The 24,476-nt window shown below is 45.5% G+C and overlaps 1 protein-coding gene across 1 annotated transcript in view; it reads left to right on the plus strand.

Annotated features, from left to right (window-relative positions):
- Positions 1 to 19,291, plus strand: part of FAM83F (family with sequence similarity 83 member F) — a 73,312-nt gene extending 54,021 nt beyond the window's left edge. The window contains exon 5 of the mRNA XM_073549596.1: positions 18,774 to 19,291. Coding sequence (XP_073405697.1) covers positions 18,774 to 18,838 — 65 coding nt within the window. The 3' untranslated portion in view covers positions 18,839 to 19,291. The remainder of the gene's footprint in view (positions 1 to 18,773) is intronic.
- Positions 19,292 to 24,476: the final 5,185 nt, after the last annotated feature.

The raw sequence follows: 24,476 nt of genomic DNA on the forward strand, positions 1-24,476 counted from the left end.
CATGCGTGGTTCATTTTAATGAAGGTTAGATCATCCACATTTTGGGTTGACAGACGGGTCCTTTTTTCTGTCAGGATTGATCCAGCTGCACTGAAGACTCTTTCCGATAGCACACTTGCAGCTGGGCAAGCGAGCTCCTGTAAGGCATATTGGGCCAATTCAGGCCAGGTGTCCAGTTTAGCGGCCCAATAGTCAAAGGGGAATGACCTGTGTGGGAGAACATCGATATGGGAGGAAAAGTAGTTTGTAACCACAGATGACAACTGCTGTCTCCTGTCACTTTCCATCGATGCAGTATTACCAGTTGTGTGAGCGGTATTTGAAAAATCAGTCCACAACATTGTCATGAAACCCCTGTCTCCAACGCCACTTCTGCTGTGTGCACCACGAACACCTCTGCCAAGCTGCCCCCGGCCCGTACGGCTCGTGTGAGAACCATCACCGCTGCTGTGTGCTGGGAATGCCTCAAGCAACCGATTTACCAGAGTTGCTTGTTTATTAGCCAATATTAGGTCAAGGTTCTCCTGTGGCATGATGTTTTGTAATTTGCCTTTATAGCGTGGATCCAGGATGCTGGCCAACCAGTAGTCGTCATCGTTCATCATTTTGGCAATGCGGGGGTCCCTTTTTAGGATCCGCAAGGCATAATCTGACATGTGGGCCAATGTTCCCGGTGTCAATGATGCACTGCGAGTGCTGGGTGGAGGAGCACTTTCTGGCAAATCCACATCCCTCCAGTCACGCACAAACCCTGTACCAGACCTTGCCACGCCAACATTTTCACTTGCCCCACGAGATGCATCCTCCTCCCCTAAGTAATCATCGCCATCATCATCCTCCTCCTCCTCTTCTTCCTCCACCTCGTCCAGGAGAGGTCCCTGAGCAGACAATGGCTGAATGTCATCAAGGATTCCCTCCTCCTCTTCCTCCTCATCAACATTGGCTGCAGACGCCTGCTCCTTAAGGTGCGTCAAAGTTTGCATGAGCAGACGCATAAGTGGGATGCTCATGCTTAGGATGGCGTCGTCTGCGCTTACCAGCCGTGTGCATTCCTCAAAACACTGAAGGACTTTACAAAGGTCTTTCAGCTTCGACTACTGCACACCTGTCAACTCCATGTCTGCTCTCAAAGTGCCTGGCCGTGTATCCTCCCACAAATGCATTATGGCCTGCCTCTGCTCGCACAGCCGCTCCACCATGTGCAGGGTGGAGTTCCACCTTGTTGCAATGTCGATAATGAGGCGGTGGTTGGGAAGGTGGAGCAATCGCTGCAGCTTCTGCATACGAACGGAGTGTACAGGCGACCGGCGGATGTGCGCACACAGTCTTCGCACCTTCTGAAGCAGGGCTGTTAACTCCGGATAATTTTTGAGGAAGCACTGCACCACCAGGTTCAAGGTGTGAGCCAAGCAAGGTATGTGGCTGAGTTTTGAAAGGGCTATGGCTGCCACAAAATTACGTCCGTTATCACTAACTACCTTGCCTGCCTCAAGATGTACACTGCCCAGCCATGACTCAGTTTGTCGCTTCAAGTACTCGGCCAGCACCTCGGCGGTGTGTCTGTCGCCCAAACACATCATCTGCAACACAGCCTGCTGACGCTTTCCACTAGCTGCTCGATAGGGGGACACATCGTGTGCAACAGTGGCAGCTGCAGATGGAGTGCTCGTACGACTGCGCTCTGTGGACGAGCTTTCGCTTCTGGAGGAGGAGGAGGAGGGTCGAACGCCTACAGCCAACTGTTTCCTATACCGTGGGCTAGGCAGCACTGTCCCACCACCGCTGTCCCATGTGGACCCTGCATCCACCACATTAACCCAGTGTGCAGTGATGGACACGTAACGGCCCTGGCCATGCCGACTGGACCATGCATCAGTTGTGAGGTGCACCTTTCCGCTCACTGACTGCTTGAGTGCATGGACAATGCGGTCTTTCACATGATGGTGGAGGGCTGGGATGGCTTTGCGAGAGAAGAAGTGGCGACTGGGTAGGTCATAGCGTGGTACTGCATAGGCCATGAGTTCGCGGAAAGCTGTGCTTTCCACCAACCGAAAGGGCATCATCTCAAACGAGATTAGTTTGGCAATGTGGGCGTTCAAACCCAGTGTACGCGGATGAGAGACTGAGTACTTTCTTGACCTACTCATAGTGTCTGGGAGGGTGAGCTGGACTTGAGAGCTGCATATGGTGGAAGTAGCGGTGGACAGGGCGGACTGAGAGAGGGTTGATGATGGTGATGGAGTTGGTGTTCTTTCTGATGGCCTAGAATCAGTCTTTCGTTGATATAACAGTGGGATTCCCTGACTGCTGTGGTCTTGCAACGACACCTCAACATTTGCTGCTGTGCTAACCGGTGGGCTTACAGTGGGGGAAACAATGTAGCGTTGCTGACTACCTTCGTTGTGATCAGTTGCACATGTGGCACTTGAGGTTTGGTGTTGTGTCCACGCTTGCAAGTGCATGCTGGTTAAATGTCTAAGCATGCAACTGGTATTCAAATTTTTCAGATTTTTCCCTCGGCTAAAGGTCTTTGCGCACTTCTTACAGATAACCTTGGCCTGATCATGAGGATTTTGTTCAAAAAAGTGCCACACTGCACTCTTCCTACTTTGGCAGACATTTTGCGGCCTAGCACGCTGTGATCTTTTGACCCTCTGGACAAGCTGTCCAGCAACTCTTTTGATGTTTGGAACCTGTCTTTGGAGTGCTCCGGGCCTGCCAGATAACAGCTGTTGCGATGTCGATGTCTGCTGTGGATGCTCCTCATCTGAGCTATTGGAAGCAGCACCCTCTTCCCCCAATGGATGCCAATCTGGGTCAACAACTGGGTCATCCATCACCTCCTCTTCTATGTCATGTGCACCTTCCTCTGTGTCACCGTGTATGGTGGTATAGTGTGCGGGAAGGGGCACCTGAGTCTCATCAGGGTCAGAATCTGGCTCTGTACACTGCGAGAACAATGTAGTGCTCTGAGTGAATGTACCAGCAGAATCATCCATCAGCGGCTGTGCATCAGTGCACTCCATGTCAGATTCATCTTGGCCTGGGTAATTCACCATTTCACTTGATAATCCAGGCATGGTATGTGAAAACAGCTCCATGGAGTAATCAGTAGTATGGCCTGCGTCATCCTTCAATCTTGGTTGGGGTGAAGGACACAAGGAAAGGTGTGGTTCATGAACATGAGCCTCCAATGATGACTCAGTGCTTTTACTTTTTACAACTGAAGAAGAGGAGGCGATAGAGCTGGAGGCTGAGTCAGCAATGTAAGACAAAACTTTTTCCTGATGCTCTGGCTTTAAAAGCGGTTTGCCAACTCCTAGAAAACTAAGCGTTCGAGGCCTTATGTAGCCAGACGATGACGCAGGGTCAGCACCTCCTGCATTCGGTCCTATTTTGCTCTTGCCACTACCATCAGATCCACCACCAACACCATCATTACCAGCTGCCAACCCCCGCCCAATTCCACGGCCTCTTCCACCAGCCTTCCTCATTTTTGGTAGAAATGTAGACAAAATCCAACAAACTATATAGTAATGTAAAACAAGGTACAAGGTGTCTATAGGACAGGGGAGATTTTGAATTTCTGCAGACACTTGTGGACACTGGACACTTTTGGATTGTGTGAGGCCCACTGATATCTGAGCGCTATGTGACAGGCTCGATGGCACAGCTGTGACCAAAGTGACTACAGGATAAGGGAGATTTTGAATCTCTGCACACACTTTTGGACACTGGACACTTTTGGATTGTGTGAGGCCCAATGAATATCTGAGCGCTATGTGACAGGCTCGATGGCACAGCTGTGACAAAAGTGACTAGAGGATAAGGGAGATTTTGAATCTCTGCACACACTTTTGGACACTGGATGGACACTTTTGGATTGTGTGAGGCCCACTGATATCTGAGCGCTATGTGACAGGCTCAATGGCACAGCTGTGACCAAAGTGACTAGAGGATAAGGGAGATTTTGAATCTCTGCACACACTTTTGGACACTGGACACTTTTGGATTGTGTGTGGCCCAATGAATATCTGAGCGCTATGTGACAGGCTCGATGGCACAGCTGTGACCAAAGTGACTAGAGGATAAGGGAGATTTTGAATCTCTGCACACACTTTTGGACACTGGATGGACAATTTTGGATTGTGTGAGGCCCACTGATATCTGATCGCTATGTGACAGGCTCGATGGCACAGCTGTGACCAAAGTGACTAGAGGATAAGGGAGATTTTGAATCTCTGCACACACTTTTGGACACTGGACACTTTTGGATTGTGTGAGGCCCACTGATATCTGAGCGCTATGTGACAGGCTCGATGGCACAGCTGTGACCAAAGTGACTAGAGGATAAGGGAGATTTTGAATCTCTGCACACACTTTTGGACACTGGATGGACACTTTTGGATTGTGTGAGGCCCACTGATATCTGAGCGCTATGTGACAGGCTCGATGGCACAGCTGTGACCAAAGTGACTAGAGGATAAGGGAGATTTTGAATCTCTGCACACACTTTTGGACACTGGATGGACACTTTTGGATTGTGTGAGGCCCACTGATATCTGAGCGCTATGTGACAGGCTCGATGGCACAGCTGTGACAAAAGTGACTAGAGGATAAGGGAGATTTTGAATCTCTGCACACACTTTTGGACACTGGATGGACACTTTTGGATTGTGTGAGGCCCACTGATATCTGAGCGCTATGTGACAGGCTCGATGGCACAGCTGTGACCAAAGTGACTAGAGGATAAGGGAGATTTTGAATCTCTGCACACACTTTTGGACACTGGACACTTTTGGATTGTGTGAGGCCCAATGAATATCTGAGCGCTATGTGACAGGCTCGATGGCACAGCTGTGACAAAAGTGACTAGAGGATAAGGGAGATTTTGAATCTCTGCACACACTTTTGGACACTGGATGGACACTTTTGGATTGTATGAGGCCCACTGATATCTGAGCGCTATGTGACAGGCTCGATGGCACAGCTGTGACCAAAGTGACTAGAGGATAAGGGAGATTTTGAATCTCTGCACACACTTTTGGACACTGGACACTTTTGGATTGTGTGAGGCCCACTGATATCTGAGCGCTATGTGACAGGCTCGATGGCACAGCTGTGACCAAAGTGACTACAGGATAAGGGAGATTTTGAATCTCTGCACACACTTTTGGACACTGGATGGACACTTTTGGATTGTGTGAGGCCCACTGATATCTGAGCGCTATGTGACAGGCTCGATGGCACAGCTGTGACCAAAGTGACTAGAGGATAAGGGAGATTTTGAATCTCTGCACACACTTTTGGACACTGGATGGACACTTTTGGATTGTGTGAGGCCCACTGTTATCTGAGCGCTATGTGACAGGCTCGATGGCACAGCTGTGACCAAAGTGACTAGAGGATAAGGGAGATTTTGAAACCCTGCACACACTTTTGGACACTGGATGGACACTTTTGGATTGTGTGAGGCCCACTGATATCTGAGCGCTATGTGACAGGCTCGATGGCACAGCTGTGACCAAAGTGACTAGAGGATAAGGGAGATTTTGAATCTCTGCACACACTTTTGGACACTGGACACTTTTGGATTGTGTGAGGCCCAATGAATATCTGAGCGCTATGTGACAGGCTCGATGGCACAGCTGTGACAAAAGTGACTAGAGGATAAGGGAGATTTTGAATCTCTGCACACACTTTTGGACACTGGATGGACACTTTTGGATTGTATGAGGCCCACTGATATCTGAGCGCTATGTGACAGGCTCGATGGCACAGCTGTGACCAAAGTGACTAGAGGATAAGGGAGATTTTGAATCTCTGCACACACTTTTGGACACTGGACACTTTTGGATTGTGTGAGGCCCACTGATATCTGAGCGCTATGTGACAGGCTCGATGGCACAGCTGTGACCAAAGTGACTAGAGGATAAGGGAGATTTTGAATCTCTGCACACACTTTTGGACACTGGATGGACACTTTTGGATTGTGTGAGGCCCACTGATATCTGAGCGCTATGTGACAGGCTCGATGGCACAGCTGTGACCAAAGTGACTAGAGGATAAGGGAGATTTTGAATCTCTGCACACACTTTTGGACACTGGATGGACACTTTTGGATTGTGTGAGGCCCACTGATATCTGAGCGCTATGTGACAGGCTCGATGGCACAGCTGTGACCAAAGTGACTAGAGGATAAGGGAGATTTTGAATCTCTGCACACACTTTTGGACACTGGATGGACACTTTTGGATTGTGTGAGGCCCACTGATATCTGAGCGCTATGTGACAGGCTCGATGGCACAGCTGTGACCAAAGTGACTAGAGGATAAGGGAGATTTTGAATCTCTGCACACACTTTTGGACACTGGACACTTTTGGATTGTGTGAGGCCCAATGAATATCTGAGCGCTATGTGACAGGCTCGATGGCACAGCTGTGACAAAAGTGACTAGAGGATAAGGGAGATTGGATTGCTTTTAAAAAAGCAGTTTGCGGAGCAGTGGGTAAACAGCAATGCAGGAATGTCAGGAAGCCTTAGAAGGCAGCCCAACAACCAACACCACTGATACACCACTATATAGCCTCCCCTTGCACTGCACACACAGTGACTGGTGTGTTGTGCAGGCCAAATTGCTAGCAGCAGAAGCAGTTTTTTTGTCTTCTCAGCAGGACAAAAAAAAAAATTGGGATTGCTTTTAAAAAAGCAGTTTGCGGAGCAGTGGGTAAACAGCAATGCAGGAATGTCAGGAAGCCTTAGAAGGCAGCCCAACAACCAACACCACTGATACACCACTATATAGCCTCCCCTTGCACTGCACACACAGTGACTGGTGTGTTGTGCAGGCCAAATCGCTAGCAGCAGAAGCAGTTTTTTTGTCTTCTTCCCTGCCTAACGCTCTCCCTACAGAATCAGCAGCAACCTCTCCCTATACTAAGATCGGCAGAAGTAAGATGGCGGTCGGCGTGCACGCCCTTTTATACCCCCTGTGACGCCCACCAAAGCAAGCCAATCAGTTGCATGCCCTTCTGAAAGATGGTGGTGACCCGTGCCTATGTCATCACGTTGCCCACAGTGTCCGTGGATCCTGATTGGCTGAAAAAGAGCGCAAAACAAACTTTTGAAACTCGACTTTGGCGCGTAAGTCGCCGACCTCGTGGCCGACCTCATCCTAGGGTCGGGTTTCGTTTCATGAAACCCGACTTTGCCAAAAGTCGGCGACTTTTGAATTTTTTCGACTCGTTTCGCTCAACTCTACTTTTTAATCTAAAACAAAAAAACATTTTTGCTTTTCTTGTTAGCTTCCTAATTGCTTTTTCAACAAAGGGTCTGAAGGTTTTTTCTTTTTAACTTTCCCATATTGTATTTGAAAAGTATAGAGCGTCTTCAGAGTGGAAGCCTGATGGTCAGGTCATCTTTGGAAACCTGAAGAGGTTAAAAGATTTCCAAAAGACTGAACAGCAAGTCTTTTTACATAGAAATGCACTTGTTCATACTTTGAGCTTTTTTTAAGCCCTTTTTCAAGTGAGTTTAAGAACAGACCCACCTGAAAAAAAGTTGTGTGCTCATGCCCTAAGGGTGAATTTACACATACTACTTTTTGCAACAATCTAGCCTTTAGGTGACCATACACACTAGTCAAAAGTTAGATGAGCCTCATAGAGTTTGCCAAGAATGGCTGACACAACCTTAAGTACATGGGGATTTCCTGACTATCCTCTACCAGCAGATGAGGAAAATGGATGAGTACAATATGATAAAAAATAAGATTGCACTCTGGCCAATGTTAATCTATGATTCCCTGCTCATTGGCAGTTTTTTCTTAGGTCAGATCAGGCTGTGAAAAAAATCACAGCATTCTGCGATTGTCCTCGTATCTCGGACGAGACTTGCCAATGCAAGTCAATGGGTGTGATGAAAAATTGAAAGGCACTCTGATCACGTGCTGTCCGATCTTTACACGAGGATGTCCTTGAAATCCCGACATTTCGGCAGCCGTGTACAGTAAAATCTCAGCATGACCCAAGAAAATAGAATAGATTGAATAGGTGTATACACATAGAATAGATAGATATAAAGAAGTCAGTCACATATATAATGAGTACAGTGCTTGTGTAGCTTACTGTACGTTTTTACTTACTAAATTATTTTCTAAAAAAAAGGGCGTAGGATCCTCAAACATTTTATTAACCAGCAGAGGGAAAGCTGACAGCTGGCGGCCTATGTTTATAGCCTGGGAAGGGGGTAATACCTATGGAGTTTCCCAGGCTATTAAAATCAGCTCACAGCTGTAAACTTGGCCTTTCCTGGTTATTAACCCCTTTACCCTCAAGGGTGGTTTGCACGTTCATGACCGGGACAATTTTTACAATTCTGACCATTGTCCCTTTATGAGGTAATAACTCTGTAACGCTTCCATATATCCCATTGATTCTGACGTTGTTTTCTTGTGACATATTGTACTTCATGTTAGTGGTAAAATTTAATTCATATAACTTGCGTTTCTTTGTGAAAAAAATGGAAATTTGGCGAAAATTTTAAAAATTTCACAATTTTCCAACTTTGAATTTTTATGCCCTTAAATCACAGAGATATGGCACACAAAAAACATAATAAATAACATTTCCCACATTTTTTTGTTAGGAAGTTATAAGGGTTAAGATTTGACCAGCGATTTCTCATTTTTAGAACACCATTTTATTTTTAGGGACCACATCACATTTGAAGTCACTTTGAGGGGTCTATATGATAGAAAATACCCAAAAGTGACACCATTCTAAAAACTGCACCCCTCAAGGTGCTCAAAACCACATTCAAGAAGTTTATTAACCCTTCAGGTACTTCAGAGGAATTTTTTGAATGTTTAAAAAAATGAACATTTAACTTTTTTTCACAAAAAAATTACTTCAGGTCCATTTTTTTTTATTTTACCAAGGGTAACAGGAGAAATTAGACTGAAAAAGTTATTGTGCAATTTGTCCTGAGTCCACTGATACCTGATATGTGGGGGGAACCACTGTTTCGGCGCATGGCAGAGCTCAGAAGGGAGGAGCGCCGTTTGACTTTTTCAACACAAAATTGGCTGGAATTCAGATCGGACGCCATGTCACGTTTGGAGAGCCCCTGATGTGCCAAAACAGTGAAAACCTCCCACAAATGACACCATTATGGAAACTAGACCCCCCAAGGAATTTATCTAGCTGTGTGGTGAGAACTTTGAACCCCCAAGGGCTTCACAGAAGTTTATAATGTACAGCCGTAAAATTAAAAAATCATATTTTTTCCACAAAAATGATCTTTTCACCCCCATTTTTTATTTTCCCAAGGGTAACAGGACCCCAAAAGTTATTGTGCAATTTGTCCTGAGTACGCTGATACCCCACATGTGGGGGTAAACCACTATTTGGGCGTATGGCAGAGCTCAAAAGGGAAGCAGCGCCATTTGACTATTTTGGCTGGAATTGAGATCGGACGCCATGCCGTATTTGGAAAGACCCTGATGTGCCTAAACAGTGGAAACCCCCCACAAATGACACCATTTTGGAAACTAGACCCCCCCAAGGAACTTATCTAGATGTGTGATGAGCACTTTGAACACCCAAGTGCTTCACAGAAGTTTATAACACCAGGGTGTGAAAATAAAAAAATCATACAGTATTTTTTCCACAAAGATGATCTTTTAGTCCCCAATTTTTTTTATTTTCTCAAGGGTAACAGGAGAAATTGGACCCCAAAAGTTGTTGTCTAATTTGTCCTGAGTACACTGATACCCCATATGTGGGAGAAAACTACTGTATGGGCACACGTCGGGGCTTGGAAGGGAAGTAGTGACGTTTTGGATTGCAGACATTGATGGAATGGTCTGTGGGTGTCATGTTGTCTTTGGAGAGCCCCTGATGTGCCTAAACTGTGGAAACCCCCCACAAGTGACCACATTTTGGAAACTACACCCCCCCAAGGAACTTATCTAGATGTGTGGTGAGCATTGTGAACCCTCAAGTGCTTCATAGAAGTTTATAATGCCCGGGCGTGAAAATAAAATAAATCATATTTTTTCCACAAACATGATCTTTTAGTCCCCAATTTTTTTTATTTTACCAAGAGTAACAGGAGAAATTGGACCCCAAAAGTTGTTGTGCAATTTGTCCTGAGTAGGATGATTCCCCATATGTGGGGGTAAACCAATGTTTGGGCGCATGGCAGAGCTTGGAAGGGAAGGAGCACCGTTTGGCTTTTTCAACGCAGAATTGGCTGGAATTGAGATCAGACGCCTGTTACGGCTTGGTGAGGCAAACTTCCAAGAGTGGACCCTCTGGATCGTGGCACCGATGCAGGTAACCTATCAAGGCTTGGTTAGTTGGCTCCACCTGCCCGTTAGACTGTGGATGGTAAGCGGAGGAGAAATCTAGTGATACATCCAAGAGTTTGCACAGTGCTTGCCAAAAACGAGAGGTGAATTGAACCCCTCGGTCAGACACTATACGTAGCGGTAGTCCATGGAGTCTGAAGATCTGATGGATGAAGACCTTGGCCAGTTCAGGAGTCGAAGGCAGTCCGGGCAAAGGGACAAAATGCGCCATTATGGAGAAGCGGTCCACAACTACCAGGATCACCATGCAACCAGAAGAGCAGGGCAGGTCTGTGATAAAATCCATGGCAATATGTTCCCTAGGAGTCGTAGGAACTGGCTACGGAAGTAGCAAGCCAGACGGAGGCCGTCGAGGAACTTTGTTCTTGGCACAGGACGGACAGGAGGCAACAAAGTCAATCACATCTCGACCAAGAGTAGGCCACCAGTAGTGGCGGGAGATCAGGGCCAACGTCTTCTTAGTCCCAGCATGACCAGCAAGTCTAGAAGAATGGCCCCAGCGTAAGACCCTTCTAGCATCCTCCGACACGAGAGTCTTGCCAGGGGGCAGAGAAAGAAGATCCACGGGAGCCACCGTGATGAGTTTAGTGGGTTCGATAATGTTTGAAGGCTCCTTCGGTGCCTCGGCCGGTTGATTGACCCTGGATAATGCATCGGCTTTGGTGTTTTTGTTGCCGGGGCGAAAGTGGAGCTCGAAATCGAAGCGGGCAAAAAACAAGGACCACCTGGCCTGTCGAGGATTGAGTCTCTGGGTGGACTGGAGGTAGGCCAAGTTCTTGCGGTCAGAGTATATCACGAAGGGATGGACAGCCCCTTCTAGCAGATGATGCCACTCCTCCAGGGCCAATTTTATGGCTAATAGCTCCCGGTCTCCGATCGTGTAATTGCACTCCGCTGGGGAAAAGGCATTGGAGAAGAACCCACAGAGAAGCAAACAACCTGAGGCAGACTTCTGGGATAGCAACGCCCCAGCTCCTGTGGAGGAGGCATCCACTTCGAGCACGAAAGGGTCGGCTGGCTTCAGGATGGAGTAATACCGGGGCTGAGGAAAACGCACGTTTCAAAGTTTGAAAGGCCTCTTCGGCCTCTGTAGTCCAAGAATTAGGGCTCGTCCCTTTACGTATAAGGGCGGAAATAGGCTTGGTTACCGAGAAGTGAGGGATAAACTGCCTGTAGTAATTGGCAAATCCTAGGAACTGTTGTATGGCCCTTATTCCCACGGGTCGAGGCCAATCGAGAATAGCGGAAAGCTTCTCGGAGTCCATTTTCAATCTGATGTCAGAGATAACCACCGAACCACTGATAGTAACCACCGATCGACCAAACCGATGCATGACCAGCTCTACCCTCGCCTACTGTATTTTCACCCATCCCTTGTAGATTGTGAGCCTTCGCGGGCAGGGTCCTCTCTCCTCCTGTACCAGTTATGACTTGTATTGTTTAACATTATTGTACTTGTTTTTATGTATACCCCTCCTTACATGTAAAGCGCCATGGAATAAATGGCGCTATAACAATAAATAATAATAATAATAATAATAACGTAGCCCAGAAATGGTAGCAAATTCTGCTCAAAGAGACACTTTTCGATCTTGGCATACAGGCGATTCTCCCGAAGACGCTGTAGTACCAGGCGAACACTTCTCCTATGGGACGAGAGATCAAGGGAAAACATTAGGATGTCATCCAAGTATACCACGACACAAGAATACAGGAGGTCTCGGAAAATCTCATTGACAAATTCCTGAAATACCACAGGAGCATTGCAAAGACCAAAGGGCATGACTAGATACTCGTAATGTCCGTCTCGAGTGTTAAAGGCAGTCTTCCACTCGTTGCCAGCATGGATACGGATCAGATTGTAATCTCCTCTAATGTCCAATTTGGAGAAGATCCGGGCCCCTCTGAGGCGGTCAAATAGTTCCGGAATGAGCGGAAGAGGGTATCTATTCTTGACCGTGATGTTATTTAGGCCTCTGTAATCAATGCATGGCTGTAGGGACCCATCCTTCTTCTTAACGAAGAAAGAAACGGCCCCGGCAGGAGAAGTAGACTTTCGAATAATCCCTTGGCCAGATTCTCCCGGACGACATGGCTAGAGTCTCTGCAGGGGACAACGGGTAGATTCTACCCCTGGGAGGAATATTCCCGGGAATTAGTTCAACTAGACAGTCAAAAGGCCGGTGTGGAGGAAGGCTCTCTGCCTCCTTTTTGTCAAAAACATCTGCGTAGGACTAGTAGGCGGAGGGAAGCCCCAAGAGGTCGGGAGATGGTCGTGAGACGGTAGATGGGCAAATGGAGTTCAGGCACCGCATATAACACAAATGCCCCCAACGGAGAACCTCGCCCGATGACCAGTCGAGGATCGGTTAGTGTGTCCGTAACCAAGGGAGTCCTAGAAGCAAGGCATGGGACAAGTTAGGCAACACATAAAAAGACATCTTTTCACGATGTAAGGCTTCAACTTGCAACTCCACCTCCTCAGTGACCATATTGACGATCTCCTGTAAGGGTCTGCCATCCACAGAGGCAATTAGCCGGGGGGTCTTTAAGATTATCACGGGAATCTGATACTTGTCTACCTCCTTCTGCCGGATGAAGTTGCCCGCCGACCCCGAATCCACGTAGGCCACATCAGACCCATGCCTCTGACCCGAAACCAGAAGAACGGACATAGTAAGGGGTTGAGAGGAATTGCTAGCACCTAGGGAGGCCTCTCTTACCTGGCCTAGGTGGAAGAGTTTCCTGGTTTCTCTGGGCAGGAACGAAGAAAATGAGATGACCCTCCACAGTAGAAGCATGTACCCTGCGCCTGTCTGTTGCGTCGGCGTAGCTCAGCCAGCTTGAGGCGGTCTACTTGCATGGGTTTAACAGAGGGGTTAGACGATGTCCCGGTCGGGTGCGGGCTAGAGGTCTGGTTGGCAGAAGGGACCGGTTTAATGGGTCTCCTCTCTCTGGCTGACTCCCGAGAGGACTCCTGGAAACGGAGGTCGATGCGGGTGGCCAGGGAGATAAGATCTTCCAGAGTGGACGGGGTATCTCGGCCGACAAGCTCGTCATTAATCCTGCCCGACAAACCCCGCCAGAAGGCCCCTACCAGTGCCGCGTTATTCCAGCCTAACTCAGAGGAAAGAGTACGGAATCGAATTGCGTACTGGCCAACCGTTAGAGTACCCTGGCGAAGGTTAAAGAGGGACTCAGTAAGGGAGGCTACACGACCTGGCTCGTCAAAGACCCTACGGAAAGTGTCAAGTAAAATCGGCAAGCTAGAAACTATGAGATCATCCCGTTCCCAGAGAGGATTCACCCAGGACAGAGCCTCCCCCTCCAGATGGGACATAATAAAGGCCACTTTGGCCCGGTCAGAGGGGTATAGCTGGGGCAGCAACTCGAAGTGGAGAGTGCACTGGTTTAGGAACCCGCTGCAAAGCTTGGGGTCACCACTGTGCCGAGGTGGCTTAGTGAGGCAAGAAGGAAGGGTAGGCGAGACTTGAGACAAGGTCTGTGCAGAGGCAGCAGACTGTAGGGTGAGCAAACGATCATCGACTGAGGCCATATAGGATAGAATGTGGGCCTGGGTGTCGCACTGCTGACCAAGCTCGTGCTGGAGACTGGCAAGCTGAGTGGCATTCCCCGGGTCAGCAGCCTGCAGGGCCGACAAGCGAGAGTCCATGGATTTCATAACGGACATTATGTGTCCCTGGTTCTCAAGTAAAAAGAGCAACTCTTTCTGGGATGCCGCGGAGGCACCGGCGGGATCCATGGCCTGATCATATAGTCACGGCTTGGCGAGGCAAACCTCCAAGAGTGGACCCTCTGGATCGTGGCACCGAGGACCCCCGGGCGAGCGGACCAGGTGGAGCCGACCCCTATACAGGGATCGCTAGGCGCAGGCCCCGGGACTCGAGGACCACGATAGCCGGTACCAAGAGGGGCGGCTCTTTAGGGAAGCTGGAGAGAGAGCATGGGGTGATGGAGTGGAGTGCGGGTGGCGGACCAGACGTGGAACTGGAGGACAAGGCGGAGTGGTACGATAGGACAAAACTGGAACACAGGAGGCACGGACGGGACACAGGACAGACGGGTACAGCTAGGAACAGGATAGGCAGGCTAGGACACTGGAGAGATGGGCACGGCTGGAGCACAGAACAGGCAGGCAGGCAAGGACTCAGAAGCAGGCGCTGCTGGAACACGGAACAGGCGGGCAGGCAAGGACTCAGAAGCAGGCGCGGCTGGAACACGGAACAGGCGGGCAGGCAAGGACTCAGAAGCGGGCACGGCTGGAACACAGGTCAGGCAGGCAGAGCTGGGGAGACAAAAGCAGGGAGACGATAAGGTAGCTGCTGAGAGCAGCAAGGCCAAACGTTAGGGAACCTAAGATCAGGCGCCTTCATTAGGGAAGAGCGGCCTGATAAACTGACCCAGAAGCTCCCATTGGTCCGGCGGTGCTTCCGGGTCAGGGCACCGCCGGAGCTCAGGGAGAGGCGGTGACGCGCGGCCGCGGCCTACGGCGCATGCGCAGTGGCGCCGCTGACAGTGGAGCTGACAGATGGCGCGAGCCCCGACGTGGAGATGGAAGCACTGCTGGAGCGAGGAGGTGAGTAGGAGTGGAGGCAGCTGCGATGGCGGTAACAGTGCCGTTGCATTTAGAGAGTACCTGATGTGCCTAAACAGTGGAAACCCCCCAATTCTAACTCCAACTCTAACCCCAACACACCCCTAACCCTATTCTCAGCCCTAACCCTAGCCGTAACCCTAGCCCTAACTCTAACCTTAGCCCTAGCACTAACAATAACCCTAATGAAAAAATGGAGATAGATTTTTTTTAATTTTATTATTTTTCCCTAACTAAGGGGGTGATAACTGGGGGTTTGATTTACTATTTTTAGTGGGTTTTTATGTTTGGCAGCTGTCGTACGCTAAAAGACGCTTTTTATTGTAAAAATAGTTTTTGCATCACCACATTTTGAGAGCTATAATTTTTCCATATTTTCATCCACTGAGTCGTGTGAGGTCTTATTTTTTGCGGGACGAGTTGACATTTTTATTGGTACCATTTTCAGGCACGTGACATTTTTGATCGCTTTTTATTCCATTTTTGGGACGGAGAATGAACAAAAACTAGCATTTCATGAATTTCTTTTGGGGGGTGCGTTTACACCGTTACGCATGTGGTAAAATTGATAAAGCAGTTTTATTCTTAGGGTCAGTACGATTACAGCGATACCTCATTTATGTCTTTTTTTATGTTTTGGCGCTTTTATACAATAAAAACAATTTTATATAAAAAATTATTATTTTTGCATCACTTTATTCTGCAAGCTATAACTTTTTTATTTTTTCGTTGATGACACTGTGTGTCAGCTCATCTGTTGCAGGACAAGATGTCGTTTTCAGCAGTACCATGGTTAATTATATCTGTCTTTTTGATCGAGCGTTATTACACTTTTTGTTCGGCGGTATGATGATAAAGCATTGTTTTTTGCTTTGTTTTTTATTTTTATTTTTTAAGGAGTTCACTAAAGGGGTTAACTAGTGGGACAGTTTTATAGGGCGGGTCGTTACGGACACGGTGATACTAAATATGTGTACTTTTGTATTTTTTTTATTTCCAAAAAATGAATTTATTATGGAATTTTTTTTTACATTTTTTATTATTTTTACACGTTTTGTTTTGTTTTTTTTTGCTTTATTTTATTGTCCCAGGGGGGACATACTTTAATGTGTCAGATTGCTGATCTGACACTTAGAACAGCGCTGTGTCAGATCAGCGATCTGACAGGAGCTGCACAGGCTTCCTCTGTGCCTGCTCTCTGCAGGCACTGAGGAAGCCACCTCCCTGCAGGCCCCCACGGCCATCTTGGATCCGTGGTACTGCATGGAAGGAGGCCCTCAGAGCAGCTTGGGCACATCGCGCTGCTCTGGGGGCCTCAGGGAAGCACGGAGGGAGCCCCCTCCCTGCCAATGCTTCCCTAATCCTCTGGTACACTGCGATCATGTTTGATCGCAGTGTGCCAGGGGTTAATGTGCCGGGGCAGTCCATGACCACCCCTGACACATAGTGCCAGGTGTCAGCTGTTATAATCAGCTGACACCTGGCCGTGATCAGCGGCGCCCCCCCGGGAGCACCACTGATCGCTTAGATGTACTATCCCATCCCCGGTCATACGGGCCCGGGTACTGTTGGCGGGATAGTACATCTGATGTCAAAAAGGGGTTAAAATGGGGGACTCCCAAAAAATTATTTAGTGTCCCCCTATAATTAATAACCAGCAAAGGCTAAGCCGACAACTGTGGGCCGATTTTATTAGCCTAGGAAGAGGCCAAGGATATTGGGCCCCCTCTGAGACTAAAAACATCAGCTCTCAGCCACTCCTGATAAGGCGCATACATAAGATGTGCCAATTGTGACACTTAGCCTCGTTCTTCCCATTTGCCCTGGTGCTGTGGCAAGTGGGGTAATAGTATTGGAGTTGATCTCAACTTTATTTTGACAGCGGGCAATAAGCCCAGGGGTTACTGATGGTGAGGCATCTATAAGACACCCCTATAGTCAAATTGTTAACAAAAAATAACATCCAGAAATGTCCTTTATTTGAAATAATGACATAGATTCTTTTAATGGCTCTAAATTTACCAAAAACATGTATGCTCATCTCAACACTCAATCCATTGATGCCAATGTCTCCTATAAAAGAATAAAAATAATAAACAACCATATTCCTCACCTGTCCAACACGAAGATAATAATCCAATTGTCCCACAGTGCGCCTAGCGCTGTTACATCTAATGGCAGGCTGAATTGTTTTATGATGCGACAATACAGCCTGTCATCCATCAGAGACACTGAGCTGTGTGTGCTTGCCCAGCTCAGTGTCTCGAGGTGATGTGGTAAAATTGATCAGGGTTCATAACCACGGAACTCCTTTCACCTCACTGTCACCGCGAACGTAAGTTCCCTTGCTCGCGATGCCATCTTAAAGGTCACTTGAGTTCAGAGCCAATGAACTCAGTTCAATTCAATGACGTTGTCACGGTCACGTGTGTATGGACACAACGAGTACCGCAAGGCGAACCCATAAGACACCCGTGACCCTGGATACACCACCTCCAGTGGGGCGAATTTAAATAATAAACACGTGCAGCTGGATACACCGCCTCCAACTGGCGAATTTAGACATTACACGTATATACAAGTCTGGAAACCCTGCCTCCAGTAAGTCAAATTTAAACATTAAGGGAAACCTGGGAAATATTAACAACGGTGGGCCCTGCGATAGGGAATAGGGAAATGGAGACCTCCTGAGCTCCCCTGAGCCAGTGTCCCTGCACTCCTAACATTCCCTATGCCGGTTCCGCACCGGGCGCGCAACAGGAACCTCAAAACCCTAGCTTGCCCTGACCTAAACCCTCACTAGGGAATTGGTCGGTGCGGAAACTAATCCCACCACTGCACTAAACACACATGAGGAAAGATGACAAAACAGGGGAAACACCACTTAGCTTTGCTTTGTTGTGTACGCTCCTAGCAACAGAGCCCACCACCTGTGTGCATCTTCTCCTCCTCCCGGATCCATCACCATAGCTGGATCCTTCACCATAGTGCAGCCTTGGAGCAGAGTCCACCACCAATTGCAGCTATCCAGTAACAGAGTCCCAAAGATGAGTTCAGCTTCTGCCAAAACGTCCGGCATGCTTGAGTCCAGCTCTCAGCAACCAAGTCCCACATGCTGAATGCAACTCTCTCCATAGTCGTCATTCCACCAAGCCATGCAAGCACTTCCTACCAACACCATGCGGACTATCACCAGTCTGCTCACTACAGGGACGTACCCCTTCACCTCGGGGAACCCCAGACAGCACCATGGGGATCACAAACTCCACCCACCTGTCTGGTTACGTCCGCCTGTATGAACAAGTCCCGCTCCCCAGCAGAATATCACCAACAGTGATAGAACCCACCTGGCTCCCTTTTATAGAGCCTAACACCTGATTTGTAATTGCGTGCACATTAACCCTAAAGCTAAGGTGCGATACCACTCACCACCACCGGGCAACTTAGAATGAACGACACCACATGTAATAATTCTAATGGCCATCGGGGGCAATCAACCCACTTTGGCACCAAGCCAAAGGAAAAAAGTTCACTTTCTCCATTTAACTTGTCAGATCCAGCTTGGATCATGACAGACGTCAGCTCAAACTTTTCCCATGGCACTCTCACTGACGTAATTGAGATGAGAGCAGATGATACAGGAAAAGTGTACCACAAATGGAAATATTGTTTTATCACGACTTCCACTTTGTTATATATATATATATATATATATATATATATATATATATATATATATATTGCTATATCTATATGTAATATTATTTTTGCCTTCCTCCCAACAGGTAACATCAGTCCAGTCTCCACTAAAAGTGAAAAAACAAAGCAAGATAAATGCACGATATCCTGAAGCATGGAAACATCAGAAAAGAATGGAGCAAACTTGTATATATATTTATTGCAGATGAGAAAGTGATAAAATAGAGTCCTCCCAGGAAATTCGGTTAAAGGGATTGTGAAAAAGTAATGGCAGTAGCCCTGTTTATGAGCTCTGTATGTTTAATGATATGACCAGGAGTACCAGAGGTTATAGATCCATTTCACCTGCTGTAATAATAAATGCAGACAAGCGACAGCGAAAATGGCCCTGACTGTGGAGCTGGTGGCAAATGGTGTTCAATATCTTTTCAGAATTTGGCAGGATTTCCTTCATTTGATTTTTAAGAATAATGCAAACCTAAAAAAAACCCATCTGATCACTATAATAATCAGTAAAAAGTATATACAATGATAATCAATAAAATTCTTATATTAGTTCAATGAAAAAAAAAACATAGGTCACAGGCATGGAGCCTGCAGGTTAGCTCTTGCGTTTTCTTTCTTTTACTTACCTAATGAGTATAATTTGATATGTAGAACATTTATAAAAAGTAACTTTTTAATTGTTCTTTCATTGATCAATGAAAATAAGAAACTTTGTAATAGATCTTATCAGAGAAATCTGCTTCTTTCTCCACCAGGAATGATCATTCATTCTCAAAATTCTCAATTCATGGGTAAAATCTGAGTACAGAATTTTCCACAACTGAGGTAGATGACAGTTAGTGCTTATAAAGTTCTATGGAGAAATGTAACTTCTCCCCCTTGCCCATTGAAAGTTAAAAAGCTCCAACCGTCATCTCACATCTCAAAATTGTGAAATCTGTCTTCACTGAATACATATTTTACCCATGAATTGAAAGGTTAATCCAGGAGGAGAAAGAAGCAGATTTCTCTGATAAGTTATATTACAAAGTTTCCTGTTTTCATGTGTATTATTGACTTATGAAGTAAAAATTAAAACAACGGTTACTTTTATAAGATTGGTTGGCTCTATGTTTACATTCAGAGGTACCAATAGAATTGCAAATGCCAAAAATATAGACGGGTAAGTGAATGCTATGTTAGCTGCCAGCTGGAGTATGAGATAATAATATATATATATATATATATATATATATATATATTATTATTATTATTAATGGTCTTCAGCCCGATAACAAACCATGGCAACTTGATGGAAAATCGATCTTGTGCAAGTCTAGATAGGTGAACAAGGGTCTTCTCCGTCGTTATCTTGTTAGTATCAAGCCATCAGGTTGCTGGTCTTCCTCTTCGTCTTGTTCCTTCTGTTCTTCTGACCATGATGTCCTTCTCCAGTGATTGCTCTCTTTGTATGATGTGTCCAAAATAGACAAGTGGTGGCTTGGTGATCTTTTCTTCGAGTGACATGTCTGGCTTGATTTGTTCCAAAATTGATTTGCTTGTTCTTCTTGCCATCCATGGTATTGATAACATCCCTCTCCAGCACCACATTTTTAAGGTGTTGGTTCTTCTTCTGTCTTGTCTGGTCTTGTTACAGGTTAAAAAATAGTTATATCCCCCTACAGTTGTTCTCTCCCACTCATTGGGGTGGTGCAAGGAACTGTTACACTCACCACTCGCTACACAGCGAGCTCAGCTGTAATCATCCCCAGTACATTATTTGACAGCCTACTCAGAGGAGTGATTACATTACATCGCCCCAATGAAAGGAAGCGAGCAGCTGCAGGGAGAATATAACCTAATCTTTTCCCTGTAGCCACCAGTATAGGAAGGCAGGCGGGTAGGATATAAATGTTGCTTGCCTGCTGATTACCTCTATATCTGCAGGTAAATAGCATTTTTGGGGGACATGACCGATTACTTTTAAAAAGTGCACTAAACTACATATGTCAATACAGTTTGGGGTACAAAATCCTGGTCTGTCCCTACCAGATATATGGCACAAGGAATGGTGTATACACGGGGAGAGTTGCCTAGCATGTGCGCACTAACTGTGTGGTGTGATTAACAAGAAGAAATACTAGTAAAACAGGTTTAATGGGAGCGCATGGCACAAAGTAAAAGCCCTTGCATTATAAATACCTTAGTGGATCAGTTCTAAAAAAAAGTATTCGATTTTGCTCTTTATATGTAACTATAAGAAACAAGAATACACTGCAATCACATTTATGTAGTTCATGAATAAACGCACAGTTTTAATTTTTATTCCATTAATCAATAGTACATATGAAAATAAGAAACTTTGTAATAAATCTTATGAGAGAAATCTGCTTCTTTCTCTGCCATTAATCATTGTTCATTTTTAAAATTCTCATTTCACGCGTAAAATCTGTGTTCAGTGAACTTATTTCTACATTACTGGGGGAGGGTGGAGTTAGGGGCAGAGCTCTACCTTACTCCTCCCCCCTCCTGTCTGCATAAAATCTGAAGAGCACCAACTGTCATCTCCTATCTCAGTAATGTAACAATCTGTCTTCGCTAAATACAGATTTTACCTGCGCATTAAGAATTTTGCAAATGAACGATGAATCGTAACGGAGAAAGAAGCAGATTTCTCTGATAAGATGTTTTACAAAGTTGCTTATTTTCAAGCAAATGATTCATTTAGGAACTAAAAATGGAAATGAGGGATACTGCGTTAGTCTTGAGACCCAATGTATAATCTGTAATGGGGCCCCCAGCTAACATGCTTTTTTTTATAAAACTGTCTTCATATATGACAAGGGCCTTTCTGTCCCCTCTGGTCAGTAGTGTTCAGATGTTCCTGCTTGAACTCGTGTCAACACTAACAAGTGAAAATTGTTTCCTACTGGTATTATTGTCATTATTCATTATTGCATTTTTGGCTATTTTTTTATCTTGTTTATCTTTTTTATTTTAGGATGTTATATTTTTTTTTGCCAAGTTCTTCTTTTAAGTTTTGCCAATGTTGAAGTCTATTTTCTACGTTTTTGTCTGTAACTTTTGTTTGATAGCTATGGTTCGGCATATCTTTTGTTACTCGGATATCTGCGACCAATTCATCATTTTGAAACTTTAAAAAAAAAAAAAAAAAAAAGCTACATTTTGCTTGGATGTATTCCAGTCCCCACCTCCGTGGAGTAATTTTTGAGCAAATCTTAGAGGTGTTGTCTACATTTTAATGCAGATTTTTACTCCTAGGTTAAGTTCCCTTGATGAGTTTTCGACGCTCTGTGCCAAAAATGCAACGTCTAAACGTTCCAGCAAAGTGGATAAGATTTATAGAAGTCTCATACCCACTGTGCTCTTCTTATGCAGAGTAAACTGACCTGTGGTGCATTTTTTTTTTTAAATCTACAAAATGACAATTTCTCTTGCGAGTATGTTAAGTTTTATGTGCGGATTTTCCCAATATACTTGCATTAAATGTGGAAAGTCCAAAAGATAAAAAAAAAAAACACATGCGTTTTAATCTGTTTTTTGCTTTGGAAATGCCCTGAAAACACATGTAATCTGCACACGACTGTATCAGTAAACTTCTGCCAAGGCAAAATACCGGGAAGTATTAAAAAAAAAAAATCAGTTTTATTTAAAACATAATACGCTAAACAAGAGTCAAAAATGCGATAAAAATGCGTTTGAAAAAAAACGCACTCAAAAACACAAAGGAAAAAAGTGCAAGTAACCTACAATAGGTGACAAAATGGTGTCGAAAATCTGCAACATCAAAAATTCAGCAAACACTCATTGTGGAAATGTAGCCTAAAAAAAGGAGCAAAAAAAGAAAAAGACTTAAAAAAAAAAAAAGTTTGGCACGAATGACGTCAAAGAAAAGTCACTTAAAAATATGCAAATGATTAACTGAGGTCAAAGTGTTTGCTGATTTGCTGATACCTGTTTGATCTGACATCACTGAGAACAAACATAAGATGTGTCCTGATGCAAAAGGTATAAAGTGCTATATTTATGCTGTAAACAAGAAACTTTGATTTACCATATTTTTTGGACTATAAGATGCACCAGACCATAAGACGCACCCCAAATTTTCAGAAGGAAAATAGGGAAAAAATTAATGCATCAAATGTGGGTTCGTCTTAGGCCGGGATCACACACAGCGAGATACGGCCGAGTCTCGCAAGTTAAAACCAAGCTCTGACGCCGACACTCTGGAGCGGAGCGTGCAGCCGCACAGCAATACATGGAGCTGCACGCTCCGCTCCGGAGTGCCAGTGCCAAAACTTGGTTTTAACCTGCGAGACTCGGCCGTATCTCGCTGTAGTGTGACTCCGGACTTACAGTCCCAATTCAGTTTACCAGTTGGGGGGATCGGCAGAGCTGGTGGAGCGGGGATCACAGGAGGTGTTTGGTGGTCCGGCGATGATCTGACTCTGGGATGGGAGTTAGGTCATCATCCTTAGCTTCAAACCACCGAACACCCCCTTTTCCCAGCCAAGGGCCAGGAGAATCGCCCTACTCCTGCTTAGGGTATGTTCACACTGGGCGTTTTTGCTGCGTATTTTATGCTAATTTTCAGTTGTTTTTAAAAGTACCAGTAAAGCCTATGAGATTTCAGAAACCTCATGCACACACACATTGGTTTTTTGTGTGATCAAGATTCTGTGCTTTGCTGCTTTTTTGGACATAGAGCATGTCACTTTCAGCATTTTTGCAACGTTTTTCACCCACTGGCTTGAATGGGTGATGAAAATAGGCAGCAAAAACGCAGGTATCATTATTTGCAGTGTTTTTTTTCTGCAGAAAAGTCATGGGGGCACTATGCACAGAGAGACACAAGTTAGCGCCAAAAAAACTCAACAAAGCCGCAACAAAAACACACACCAAAACCTACAGTTTTGCCGCAGCTTCTTTCCTGCCAAAAAAAAATCAAGTTTTGCTGCAGAAAAAAATGCAAAAACGCCCAGTGTGAACTTACCCTTACACTGCTGCTTACATTTCCCCCAAAAAAATTTTGGGGAAAAAAGTGCGTCTTATAGTCTGCAAAATATGGTAGTTACGTAAGGGTATGTGCACGCTAATTTTCTGCTCCAAAAACTGAGCAAAATCTTTTGGGTTTTGCATTTTTAAGGAGGATTTAGAGAGTTTCTTGCTCAGTTTTTGCTCCATACATACCATAGCATCGATAATAATGAGACCATGAACAAGGAAACCCCAAATGACAAAATGCACAATTGAGCTGTTTTCTGTATGCCTTTTATAAATATTGTTGTTTTTTGAGCATCTAGATCAGAAGTATCATTAGGGCATTTTTTTTTGGTCAATCAAATTATTGTAGCCAGATTTATTGAATTATAACGCCCCTCATTTGGACAGTGAATGCTACTTTCTGCAAATGAAAGCCTGAGCACATCGGGACTCGCGTTGTACAGATTTCTGGAGTAGCCTCTCTACTAATCTGAACACGTTCTTCTCTTTTTTTTTGCACTTTGACAATGAATTTTATAAAAATAAAAAAAAATGCTGCTGTAAACCCTGATGGTTCAGTACCAGGGCTAGATGTACGATAACTGGGGTGAAATCTTCTGAACGATGTTTACAAGGCTTCCATTGCAGAAATATTACAACTCCTGTTCCAAGAAAAAAAACATTGGAGAAACTTGAATAGTAAGAGGTGGATCTATCAGCAGACCATGCGGTCCGCGGTAAGAGAACTAATCTCATGAATATGCTGGACTCGTAACTATGCGACCATGCTGCTTTTACAC

The sequence above is a fragment of the Dendrobates tinctorius genome, unplaced genomic scaffold (genome assembly GCF_039654945.1).
Source record: "Dendrobates tinctorius isolate UK_male_01 unplaced genomic scaffold, ASM3965494v1 ptg000159l, whole genome shotgun sequence".
NCBI classification, from domain to species: Eukaryota; Metazoa; Chordata; class Amphibia; order Anura; family Dendrobatidae; genus Dendrobates; species Dendrobates tinctorius.